General features: G+C 36.9%; 1 protein-coding gene across 3 annotated transcripts in view; it reads left to right on the top strand.

Moving 5' to 3' along the window:
* Positions 1–14154, top strand: part of LOC123559598 (sialin-like) — a 107540-nt gene that overhangs the window by 50400 nt on the left and 42986 nt on the right. For all 3 annotated transcript variants that reach the window (XM_045351562.2, XM_045351559.2, XM_045351560.2), the window contains 2 exons: positions 7070–7215; positions 8080–8167. In XM_045351562.2, the coding sequence (XP_045207497.2) occupies positions 7070–7215; positions 8080–8167 (234 nt within the window). The remainder of the gene's footprint in view (positions 1–7069; positions 7216–8079; positions 8168–14154) is intronic.

Here is a 14154-nt window from a genome sequence, read left to right as displayed (position 1 = left end):
ATTTATGTCTTTCATCTCTTGTATTATTGGGCAGGTTTCCACCAAACCTTACAGGAGTGATCAGTACCAAGCCTGGTTATGCATAATTTTCAGCATGTTTCTTTTCAATGATTTTCAGTAGAGTTATGGGCCTTAAGTTGTAGTATTTTACCTTGTCTGTGCAGCTACCCCAAAACCAGCAGAAGGAATTACACCAAACTCAAAAAAGTGGTCATTGCCAGACTTAGTTGTGAATATCATGGACATATTCAAGCTCATGATATCAGTGGAGTTATGGTCCTTTATTTGTCAAATTTTATGATGCTTTGATCTCTTTCACCATTGGTCAGGTTTCCACGAAATTCTAAAGAAGTTATCAGTTCCGAGCTTAGTTGTACAGGTTTCTGCCAAATTCTAAAGAAGTTATCAGTTCTGAGCCTAGTTGTACAGGTGTCCGCCAAATTCTAAAGAAGTTATCAGTTCCGAGCCTAGTTGTACAGGTTTCCGCCAAATTCTGAAGAAGTTATCAGTTCCGAGCCTAGTTGTACAGGTGTCTGCCAAATTCTAAAGAAGTTATCAGTTCCGAGCCTAGTTGTACAGGTTTCCACCAAATTCTAAAGAAGTTATCAGTTCAGAGCCTAGTTGTACAGGTTTCCACCAAATTCTAAAGAAGTTATCAGTTCCGAGCCTAGTTGTACAGGTTTCCACCAAATTCTAAAGAAGTTATCAGTTCCAAGCCTAGTTGTACATATCATCTGTATGTTCCAGTTTAGTGATTTTCAGCAGAGTTATGGTCCTTGATTTGTGGTATTTTACAGACTTTACACTACTTGCTGATTTCACCAAACCTCAGAAGTGATCAATGTGAAACATATTTGTTCATCAGTATGTTCTTGTTTTATGTTTTCAGCAGATTTATGACCATTGATTTGTCAAATTGTATGATGCCTACCTCAGCATGACATTCCAACTTGTGAGGAGTGATCAGTGCTAAGCCTAGTTGTGTATATCATTTGGAATGTTATCATTCAGTGATTGTCACTGGAGTTATGGCCCTTAATTTGTGGCATTTTATATTGTCTGTATATTAATTGATGGGAAACATAATTATTATTATATTACGTTATTTTGTGAAAACAATCTCTTGTTTATCATTCTGTTGAAGATTTGATATAGATCAAGACTCCTTCCAGTTGGAATCTATGTCATAGAGAAAAAGAGAAGAGGCAGCGGTCTATGAAGTGTTCAGTGTAAGAACATCAATGTCATCACTGTCATCACAGTGGCAGTGGTCAAACTCACTACCATAGACTTAAGAGACTTACTACCTATTCAGTCCTCTTCAGTATCTCTTGTTTTATTAGCTCACCTGAGCACAAAGTGCTCAGGATGAGGTATTGTGATCGCTCACCGTCCGCCGTCCGTCCGTCCGTCCGTCCGTTGTACGTCCGTCTGTCGTCCGTTCACACTTTCCTTTAAACAACATCTCCTCCTAAACAACAGGCCAATTTTGATGAAACTTCACAGAAATGTTCCTTGGATGGTCTTCTTTAAAAATTGTTCAAAGAATTGAATTCCATGCAGAACTCTGGTTGCCATGGCAACCGAAAGGAAAAACTTTAAAAATCTTCTTCTCAAAAACCAGAAGCCATAGAGCTTAGATATTTGGTGTGAAGCATTGCCTAGTGGACCTCTACCAAATTTGTTCAAATCATGACCCTGGGTCAAAATTGACCCCGCCCCAGGGGTTACTTGATTTTACATAGGAAAATCTTAAAAAATCTTCTTCTCAAAAACCAGAAGCCCTAGAGCTTAGATATTTGACATGTAGCATTGCCTAGTGGACCTCTACTAAAGTTGTTCAAATCATGACCCTGGGGTCAAAATTGACTCCTCCCCAGGGGTCACTTGATTTTACATAGGAAAATCTTCAAAAATTTTCTAAAAATAAATCAGAAGGCCTAGAGCTTAGATACTTGACATGTAGCATTGCCTAGTGGACCTCTACAAAATTTGTTCAATCATGACCCCTTGAGTCAAAATTGACCCCGCCCCAGGGGTCACCTGATTTTACATAGAAAAACTTCAAAAATTTTCTAGAAATAAACCAGAAGGCCTTGAGCTTAGATATTTCATATATAGCATTGCCTAGTGGAACTCTACAAAATTTGTTCAAATTATGACCCCCGGGGTCATAAATGACCCTGCCCCAGGGGTCACTTGATTTTACATAGGAAATCTTCAAAAAATTTCTAAAAATAAACCAGAAGGCCTAGAGCTTAGATACTTGACATGTAGCTTTGTGTAGTGGACCTCTACAAAATTTATTCAAATCATGACCCCTGGAGTCAAAATTGACCCCGCCCCAGGGGTCACTTGATTTTACATAGGAAAATCTTCAAATATTTTCTAAAAATAAACCAGAAGGCCTAGAGCTTAGATATTTGACATGTAGCATTACCTAGTGAACCTCTACAAAATTTGTTCAAATCATGACCCCCCGGGTTCAAAATTGACCCCGCCCCAGGGGTCACTTGATTTTACATAGGCCTCCCCCGGCCGCAATCATATTGAATAGGTGAAGTATATGCGCGCTGGGGAAAATATTTCATGATGGACCTGTGAATACTTTACTTATGGGTGAAACAGGTCTCATAAGCATAAATACGACTAGCTTCTACTGATTATAAAACAAAGAGTACAATTTGTTGTGAATTAACTGTTGTTGTACTTTTAGTAGTTCAACCGCCACCCTTGTTTAAGAGCAACATTTAAAAAACACGTTTTTTTTTCATCCTCAAGTAATAAGTAAGTAGACTCGCCAAGTTTATCATTAACCCACAATTGACCGACCCCTCTGGTACAGTATCTAGACGCATAATCTAACTCTATACATAAAGCGCCTACTTCACTCGATTTACATTCGGAACATTTTCACGCGTTTCGGGCTTTATCATATGTTTAACATGGGATTTTTGAACCGTCCAAAGATGTTGGAAATGTTTGTCTCATTGTTTCTTTTTTTTTATTAAAAATGTTACTGCTTTCATTGTCTACCACCTTTTTTTCCACCCTTGCCTGAAAAAACAGTAATGAGTTTGTACACTGTTCAGACAATCGTGCTCTGTTGAAATTTAACCAAACACAAGTTACCTGCATAAGCAGAAAGCATGATATGTCACCATGGGCGGGGGTGGATCAGAGGGGGGGTGGGGGACCGGGGTCCGGACCCCCTCTGGAAAATCTTTAAAAAAGGAAAGAAGACAAGAAGGAAAGAAAATGTTTTTCGAAAAAGGCAACATTAGGACTCCATGTAAAGTATATGCGGCTGCTGCTACAAACGACCCCGACATAATTCATATTATTTATCTAAAAGAAACTAAGAATTTTACCTTCAAGAAAGCTTGATTTTATCATTTTCCCAAATTTAACAGGTTAGTCCATAAAACTGTCCCAGAATGCAAAAAATGAAGTGCTAAATTTCAAAATTTCCAGGGTGGGGGGGGGGGGGGGGCAGGGGATCGGACCCCCTCTGAGAAAATTGGCTGTGTCTGTGCATGGTCACTATACCTGTCCAGTACTGGACATTATGGTAAATGCTTCTTTCCTGCACAAATGATAATTTCGCAACTTCTGTATGGTTTGTACAAATTTCTGGTGGCGATAAACCATTTGACTTGTCAAATTTGCTTGTATACAAAGCTTTTGGTGACTGATTCAAAATTAACACTGTGTGGTAACAGTAACTGCTGTTACTGGTATCTTGAAAGATATTGCTGTTTTTATACATTTAGTGAAATCATACCTTGAATGATTGCAGTATTTTAGTGTGTCTAGACGTTTTATGGATGTATGTGTCATAATCAATAATGGCTGATGATGCAGGGAGAATGATTGATTTTCCTTGGTCATAGTCCAATATTAAAATATAGCATTATATGCAAGCTAAGCATCATGTTATACTGTAATATTGTCCAATGTTCTCAAAATACTATAGGTTTGCTACAAAATATGTAGTTCACAGTAAAATATATAGAATATATAGTATACTGCAATATAGAATCATAATCTCACAGTTCATGCTCACAGTTCACACTTCACTTCGTACTTCACTATTTTACTGGTTAAAGAGCAACCTATGAACCGAGAAATGATGAAATTCCCTACTTCAAACTTTTCAATTTGTAATTAATGAAGTCATATTTTCTACACATATAATTTAAGGATGTTATTGAATTAGTTCCAAGTTTCCAACAGTACCAATTTTGCATAGTAAACAAAATGAATTGTAAAATTACATTGACTTATAACTTTAGTATCGGGTTAACCTACACCCCCCCCCCCCCCCCCCCCCCCCATCCCCCACCCCCACACACACACAAAATAGGGCAGAACTACAGTATTTTCTGTTATGTTCTCTACCTACTTTGTTGTGTCGGGTACAACATATCATCACAAGGACAGAGCAAAATGGCATTCTGACACGTTGTGCTGTCATGGTAGCTAGCAGTGGCTGCATACAATGTAAGGAAACAACAAAATAGTGTAAAATCAGAAATTTTCATGTGGGATTTGTTTTTGCAATACTTTCATTCTGTTTTTGCAAAAATAAATACCTGTAAAAGCATTATTATTAATATATTAGCTCTACATGTCCACATATTTTAGCTGTATAATTGCAAAATATATTATAAAGATATTCTGAATCCTGAACAATTTTGATTTTACTTACAGCAAACAGTTATTTTGATGTATAAAAAGCTTAGACTTTGCAGGCATATTGGGCAGTGCATGACCTTTATTGACTTTAAAGTTAGTGATTCAAAGGTCAAGGTCACATTGGCTGTTAATACCAAAACCGTTTCTGGGCAGTACCTTGAGAATGCCTTAGTTCTGCAATCCTCAGACTCTGTAGGCACATTGGGCAAGGTTATGGATGCCCCTGTTGATTTTAACATTAGTAGGTCAAAGGTCAAGGTCACAGTGACAAGTCGCATAAAACCTTTTCTGCCGTCTTCTTATTTGTCAGGCACATTGTTGATGGGCAATCTATGACCTGTATTTACTGTTAGGGTTTAATGTCAAAGTCACACTAACAGTGAGTGCAGAAAGCTGTTCCATTCATTATTAGCTCAACTTTTCGAAGAAAAAGCAGAGCTATTGTACTCGCCCCGGCATTGCCGTTGCCGTCACCGTCGCCGTTGGTTAAAGTTTTTGATAAAGTCAAATATCTCTGTTACTATCAAAGCTTTTGACTTGAAACTGAAAATAGTTATTTACTATCAAAGTCTACAACAGGAGAAATAATCCCCATAACTCTGATTTGAATTTTGACAGAATTATGCCCCTTTTTAACTTAGAATTTTTGGTTAAAGTTTTTGATAAAGTCAAATATCTCTGTTACTATCAAAGCTATTGACTTGAAACTTAAAATATTTATTTACCATCAAAGTCTACATCAGGAGAAACAATCCACATGACTCTGAATTGAATTTTGACAGAATTATGCCCCTTTTTAACTTAGAATTTTTCGTTGAAATTTTTGATAAAGTCAGATATCTCTGTTACTATTTAAGCTTTTGACTTGAAACTCAAAATACTTATTTACTATCAAAATCTACACCAGGAGACACAATTCACATAACTCTGATTTAAATTTTGACAGAACTATGCCCTTTTTTAACTTAGAATTTTTGGTTAAAGTTTTCGATAAAGTCAAATATCTCTGTTACCATCAAAGCTTTTGACTTGAAACTTAAAATATTTGTTTACCATCAAATCTACACCAGGAGAAACAATCCCCATAGTTCTGATTTGATTTTTGACAGAATTATGTCCCTTTTTAACTTAGATTTTTTTGTTAAATTTTTTGATAAAGTCAGATATCTCTGTTACTATTAAAGCTTTTGACTTGAAACTCAAAATAGTTATTTACTATCAAAGTCTACACCAGGAGACACAATTCCCATAACTCTGGTTTGAGTTTTGACAGAGTTATGTCCCTTTTAACTTGGATTTTTTTTTACTGGCAAAGCTCTAATTCAGAGTCAAGCACTGAGAAAAGTCGAGCGCGCTGTCTTACAGACAGCTCTTGTTTTAAGAACTACTTAATTAACCTACAGCCCTTGAACTTTGCAGGTTTATTGCTCATATGCAGTGAATGACTCTTAATTTCGACATCAGTGGGTGTAAGGGTAAGATAACAGTGACCATTAGGAAAAAGAACATTCACCTTCAGCCCCTCTTGATGTTGAGGTTTCTTAGTCAAAGATCATGGTCATTGTCATTCGAAGTGATCCGATCGACGTGTTATGCGAAGGTGCTGGACATCCATCTGCCATCTGTGTGCAATTAAGCTTCCGCTCAATAATTTCAGAATGCTTTAAACTATTATTCTTAGAAATGACAGGTACACTACTTTGGATGTATTATGATCAGCACAGTGGCGCTCTTGTTGTACGTGCATCCCTTGCTGTACGTGCATCCCTTGCTGTACGTGCATCCCTTGCGACTTCAGCTGTTAATATCTTAAACTCGTCATTGGTTATAAATCAAATTAACTTTAGTAAGAACACCACCAATACTAAGTAATATAATTATATTTGTGAGGAACATGACAAGAATTGTTAGTCTGTCATGGCATTGTCTTGGTGTTACTCTATGAGGAACATGACAAGAATTGTTAGTCTGTCACGGCATTGTCTTGGTGTTACTCTATGAGGAACATGACAAGAATTGTTAGTCTGTCACGGCATTGTCTTGGTGTTACTCTATGAGGAACATGACAAGAATTGTTAGTCTGTCACGGCATGGTCTTGGTGTTACTCTATGAGGAACATGACAAGAATTGTTAGTCTGTCACGGCATTGTCTTGGTGTTACTCTATGAGGAACATGACAAGAATTGTTAGTCTATCACGGCATGGTCTTGATGTTACTCTACTTCTGCTGTATCCTTATGCTACTATGTCTTTCTTGGCAGAATATTTAGACTCCATAATCAAGTTAAAATATTGCAGTAAATCATACTGAAATAATTACAACTGTTTTAAATGTTGAAAAACAATACAGGCAATGAAATTATCTTTCAGGTTTTTTGGCTACTAAAATTGGAGGGAAACTTTTGTTTGGTGGTGGGATATTTCTGACAGCTATTCTTACTTTACTAACACCATTGTGTGCAAGGTGGAGCATTTATTTATTGGTTGCTATCAGAGTATTTGAAGGACTCTTTGAGGTAATTTATTTTCTGTTTTCATATGTTTTATATAATGATTACTAGCAGAAAATCTTTGTGGTAAAAAGCAAACTGTAGTTGTACCTATTTTTCCCTTCCAGTGATTGTACAATACATACTTCCATATTGGATATGCTGTCTTTCATGAATATATTCAAAATTTTGTAGTGCAATACATAATATTCTTCTATCTTATACAAACATATATTGGACAGTCACACACCACAGATACAAATTGCTGATTGGAAGAGAAAAATAGTTACAGAATGCCGAATGTCGATTTAAAACAGGTGAAGGAAATGGCTGTGAAAGATTTCACTTTCATTTTGCATGCAAATGAAAGGTACTGAATAATTACTAAGCACAACAGAAGTCTCATTTTGCCTGGATCTTCATGAAACCTTTCTTGTCTACTGGATCTTCATGAAACCTTTTTTGTCTACTTAGGAGTATTTTTATGCATGATTGAATGGTCAAACTATAACAAGACACTGGTTGCATGCACGACTCAGAGCCCCCACTGCAAAGTTTAATAATAATTCTATTCTTCATTTTAATATTGATTATAATGTTTTCCTTTGAGGAAACAAAACTAACTAAATCTGGTATAATAATAATATAACTATGATACAGAATTAAGTTACAATGGATAACTCCAGATTGACATTCACCTTCAATCAAGCTACACATATGTTTGAGATACTTAGCTTGATATTTAAGTTTGGTCCTAGTGACCTTCACCTTATCATAAAGAGAAATGGTACTTAGGTGAGCAAATTATGGCCATCATGGCCCTTGTGTATATGATAGTGATATATTATATGGCAATAATTCAAGTCTGCTAATACACATTTTGTTTTGTAGGGTGTAACGTATCCCTCAATTCATGCAATATGGTCAAAGTGGGCTCCGCCTCTGGAGAAGACTACACTTGCAACACTAGCATTTTCAGGTAATGTTTCATAAAGTGTCATCTTTCTGCCTGCATCCCTGAGCATATTGCTGACATATGTTGTTGGAAAAAATTCCTGCCATTTCAGATCACTCTGCATCCGTGGTCCGTCATCCTTCAGTCCGTCCATCCATCCTTCCATTAACAATTTCTCATTACCGCATCTCCTCAGAAATTACTGGGGGAATTTTGACCAAACTTTGTCAGAATGATGTATTGGTACCCTAGTTGTGTCCCTTTGAAAATCAGACTGGTTCAACAATTTTTGAGTGAGTTATGCCCCTTTGTTTATTTTTATAATTTACATAGATTTATATAGGAAAAAACTTTGAAAATCTTCTTGTCCAAAACCACAGGGCCTAGGATTTTGATATTTGGTGTGTAGCATCATCTAGCTGTCCTCTACCAAGATGATTCAAATTATTTCCCTAGGGTTAAATATGGCCCCGCCCCGGGGGTCACATTTTTTATATAGACTTATATAGGTAAAACTTTAAAAATCTTCTTGTCATAACCTACAACATTCAGATTTGGACTTTATGTATAGTTTTAAGTGGCTAGATGAACCTTGACATGAGTTGACCTTGATCTTGACCTAGTGACTACTTCCACATTTCTGTAGCTGCAGCCTTCAAAATTGGACCACATGCATAGGTTTGTCTACCAAAATAAACTTTGACATTGACCTAGTGACCTACTTTCACATTTAATTTGGACCACATGCATAGTTTTGTGTTCCGAAATGAAATTTGACCTTGATTTTGACCTAATGACCTACTTTCACATTTCTCAAGCTACAGCCTTCAAATTTGGACCACATGCATAGGTTTGTGTACAGAAATAAACTTTGACCTTGACATTGACCTAGTGACCTACTTTCACATTTTTAAGATACATGCTTCAAATTTGGACCACATGCATAGTTTTGTGTTCCGAAATGAAATTTGACCTTGATTTTGACCTAGTGACCTACTTCCACAATTCTTAAGCTACAGCCTTCAAATTTGGACCACATGCATAGTTTTGTGTACCAAAATGAACTTTGACCTTGATTTTGACCTAGTGACCTACTTTCACATTTTTTAAGGTACAGGCTTCAAATTTGGAACACATGCATATTTTTGTGTTCTGAATTGAAATTTGACCTTCATTTTGACCTAGTGACCTACTTTCACAATTCTTAAGCTATGTTGGTCTGTAACATCCTTGTAAGGCCTTCGCTCAGTTTTATTCAAATGGTTTCCCTTGACTGATTTTAGGGGCTGCCGAAGCTAAAAATAGAAAAACCTTAAACAACTTTTTCATGAACTGCTTGACAGATCATCATCAAACTTGGTCTGTGGCATTCTTGTAAGGTCTCTCTCAGATTTGTTCAAATGGTTCTGCTGGACTTATTTTAGGGGCTGCCAGAGCTAAAAAAGAAAAACCTTTCAATGACTTGTTCACAAGAGGTACATGATGGAATGTCAACGAAGTTGGACTGTAGCACGCCACCCTTCTAAGGGTCTCTCTTGAATTTATTTGAAAGTTCTGCTTGGTTGATTTTAGGGGCTGCCAGAGATCAAAATAGAAAAACCTTTAAACAGCTTCTTTTTGTACACCTCTTGATTAATCATCACCAAAGTTGATCAGTAGCATTCCTGTAAGATGCTCTTTCAAACTTGTTCAAATGTTTCCACTTGACCAAAGCTAAAAATAGAAATACATTTAATCAACTATTCATGAACTGCTTGATGGATCTGCATCAAACTTGGTCTGTAGCATCATTATAAGGTTCTCTCTCAATTTTGTTCAAATGGGGATACTTGGCCCCTTTTAGCGACCGCTAGACCTATACCTTTAAACAGCTTCTTCTCGTGAAGGGCTTCATGGATCTTATCAAACTTGGTCTCTTGCGTCAATGTAAGGTCCTCTCTCAGTTTTGATTAAATTGGGGCTCTTGGCCCCTTTTTGATGCTGCTTGAGCTAAAAATAGAAGAACCTGTTATTGACTTTACATGAATGGCTTTATAGATCCATATCAAACTTGGTCTGTAGAATCCATAGAGCTAAAAATAGAAATACCTTTTTTACAACTTTTGATCATGAACCACGAAATTGATCTTCATTAAATTTTGTCCCAAGATAATTATAAGGTCCTCTCCAATTTTGTTCAAATTGGGGCACTTAGCACCATTTAAGGCCCTGTAGCCAAAAATAGAAATACCTTTAAATAACTTCCTGTCATGAACTGCTTGATGGATCTTCATCAGTCTTGGTCTGTTGTTTCATTGTAAGGTTCTTTCCTAAGTTTGTTTAAAATATGGTGCTTGGCCCATTTAAGGGGGAGATAGAGATAAAATTAAAGATACTTTTAAATGATTTCCTCTCATATACTTCTTAGAGGATCTTCATGAAACTTGGTCTGTAGCATCATTGTAAGATCTTCTCCCAAACTTATTCAAATGATGGCACTTGATCCTTTTTATTTTTTACCAAGTACAGTTGTTACCTTTCTTGATTCAGTGCGTGATATATTCAAGTTCAAACAGTCAAGGTCAGGTGAGTGACTTGGAGCCACTATGGCCCTCTTGTCATGTCCATCTGTCCGTTTATTAGTGGCCACCAAAGTGAATCCTGTAATGACTTTAAAAGTGCAATAAATATTTTTTTATGAAACATGGTATTTACAGAAGCATTTATTACGTGCTTGCAGTTGGAAAATGAGTTATTCCAGAGATAAAGATCTAGTATGATTCATCTCACAAAATTGCTGCCAAATGAATTCATGAAATTAGTCTTCTAGGAAAACAGTTAATATGGTCTCTGATAAAACAGTTTTTGATAGGGACTTCTTGGTATTAGATCTTAAAGATGGAATTAATGAGAATTGTATTTGTTGGGGCTTAATTTTGACACAACAACAAAATCCTGCTAATACTCCAGATCCACCTGTGCATATAATCTGTAGATGGATGAATTATATTCAAAATAGTTTATTTGCAGGAAATAATGATAAATAAATGTTATACATTACAAATATATAGACAATTATTATCTTTTAGTTTTTACCTCACTAGAACTTTGTTTAAGGTGAGCTATTATTATAGGTGCATGGGTCCTGCATCCATCATCCTGCATTTTACTAAAACAACTCCTCTGAATCTGCTGGTCAGGATTACACTAAACTTGGTCAGTAGCATCCTGGAATTGATTGTCTAGATTTGATCTCCGGAATTGATCTCTATCTAGATTTTTCAAAAATAGAAAAAACCTTTAAACTCCTTTTTCTCATGAACTGCATGATGGATTTTCATGATACTTGGTTTGTCGCATCATTAAAATTTGTTGAAGTGGAGGCTCTTGGACCCTTTTAGGGGCTGCTAGAGCTAAAAATAGAAATACCATTAAGCAACTTCTTCTCATGAACCACATGACTGATCTTCTTCAAACTTTGTCTGTAGCGTGATTAAGATCATCTCCCAAATTTGTTCAAATGGGAGTCATCAGCCCATTTTAGGGGTTGCTAGGGCTAAAAATTAAAAAAAAAATCAACCTCGTCTCATGAAACGCTAGATGGATCTTCATCAAACTAGGTCTGTAGCTTTATTATAAGGAGCGTCTCATTATTTTGTTCAAATGGGGGCATTTGGTCCCTTTTAGGGGTCACAAGAACTAAAATTAGAAGTAACTTTAAACAACTTCTTCTCATTAATGATGGATGGATTTTCATCAAACTTGGTCTGTAGCATCATTATAAGGTTCTCTTCGACATTTGTTCAAATGGAGATGCTTCGCCCTTTTTAGGGGCCACCATAGCTGAAAATAGAAATGCCTTTAAATGACTTCTTTTCATGCACCACATGATGAATCTTCATCAAACTTGATTAATTTTGGAGCATTGTAATAATGTCCTCAACCAAATTTATTCAAATTGGGGCACTTGGCCCCTTTTAGGGGCTACTAAAGCTGAAAAAAGAAATACCTTTAAACAATTTCTCCTCATGAACTGCTCGATGGATCTTCATCAAACTTGGTCTGGAGCATCATTATTAGGTCCTCTACCAATTTTGTTCAGATGGGGGCATATGGCTGCTTTTAGGGACCACTCTAGCTAAAAATGGAAATATATTTCTCATGAACAACTGGATGGATCATCATCACTTGGTGTGTAGCATCATTGTAAGGTGTCATGCCAATTCTTTTCAATGGGGAAACTAGGGTACATGTAGGCGCCACTAGATTAAAAATAGAAAAACTTCTCATGAACAGCTTGATGGATCTTCATCAAACTTTTTCTGTAGCATCATTGTAAGGTCCTCTCCCAAACTGTTCAAATGGTTCTGCTCTGCATGGTCCCTTTTAAGGGATACCAGAGCTAAAAATAGGGAAAAATAACCAAACAAAAAAAACCTTCTTACCTTCGTGTCTCATAATCAATCGCTTTGTTATGCCCCCCTTCGAAGAAGGTGGGGTATATTGTTTTGCAGATGTTGGTCGGTCCGTAAACCAATTGGTTTCCGGATGATAACTCAAGAACACTTGGGCCTATGATCATGAAAGTTTATAGGGAGGTTTGTCATGACCAGCAGATGATCCCTATTGATTTTGAGGTCAGTTGCTTAAAGGTCAAGGTCACAGTGCCCTTGAACAGTTAAACAGTTTCTGGATGATCACTAACTGGGGAAAACTTTGACATACATTTTTGTGCCCCCCAAAATGTTTTGGAGGGATGGGGCACTTAGGGTTGCCCTTGTCCACCTATCTGTCCGTACAAACTTGCATCGTGTATATCTTAATTATTTTTAGCTCACCTGTCAAATAGTGACAGGGTGAGCTTTTGTGATCGCCCTTTGTCCGTCGTCCGTCCACAATTTCTTGTCTGCACGATAGAGGTTTCATTTATGATTTTATTTTAACCAAACTTGCACACAACTTGTATCACCATAAGATCTCAGTTCCTTTGTTGAACTGGCCAGGTCCCATTATGGGTTCCAGAGTTATGGCCCCTGAAAGGGCCAAAATTAGCTATTTTGACCTTGTCTGCACAATAGCAACTTTATTTATGATTTGATTTTTACCAAACTTGCACACAACTTGTATCACCATAAGATCTCGGATCCTTTCTTGAACTGGCCAGAATCCAGTATGGGTTCCAGAGTTATGGCCCCTGAAAGAGCCAAAATTAGCTATTTTGACCTTGTCTGCACAGTAGCAGCTTTATTTATGATTTGATTTTTACCAAACTGGCACACAACTTGTATCACCATAAGATCTTGGTTCCTTTCTTGAACTGGCGAGATTCCATTATGGGTTCCAGAGTTATGGCCCCTGAAAGGGCCATATTTAGCTATTTTGACCTTGTCTGCACAATAGCAGCTTCATTTATGATTTGATTTTAACCAAACTGGCATACAACTTGTATCACCGTAAGATCTTGGTTCCTTTCTTGAACTGGCGAGATTCCATTATGGGTTCCAGAGTTATGGCCCCTGAAAGGGCCAAAATTAGCTATTTTGACCTTGTCTGCACAATAGCAGCTTTATTTATGATTTGATTTTTACCAAACTGGCACACAACTTGTATCACCATAAGATCTTAGTTCCTTTCTTGAACTGGCCAGATCCCATTATTGGTTCCAGAGTTATGGCCCCTGAAAGGGCCAAAATTAGCTATTTTGACCTTGTCTGCACAATAGCAGCTTCATTTATGATTCGATTTTAACCAAACTGGCACACAACTTGTATCACCACAAGATCTTGGTTCCTTTTTTGAACTGGCCAGATTTCTTCATGGGTTCCAGAGTTGTGGCCCCTTAAAGGTCCAAAATTGGCTATTTTGGCTTTTGCAGCCATATAGAGACTTCATTTATGGTTTTATTTGATACAAACTTCCAAAATAACTTCAACAAGAATAATTCTTGGATTCCATGACAAATCAGATCCAAGCGTAGGTTCAGAGTTATTTTATATCTGATTACCTCCCCTGATTGTAATCAAAATGGATTT

This window comes from Mercenaria mercenaria, chromosome 10 (assembly GCF_021730395.1).
Source record: "Mercenaria mercenaria strain notata chromosome 10, MADL_Memer_1, whole genome shotgun sequence".
Lineage (NCBI taxonomy): Eukaryota > Metazoa > Mollusca > Bivalvia > Venerida > Veneridae > Mercenaria > Mercenaria mercenaria.
The sequence above is the reverse complement of the archived record's forward strand: the minus strand, read 5'-3'. Positions and strand labels throughout refer to the sequence as shown.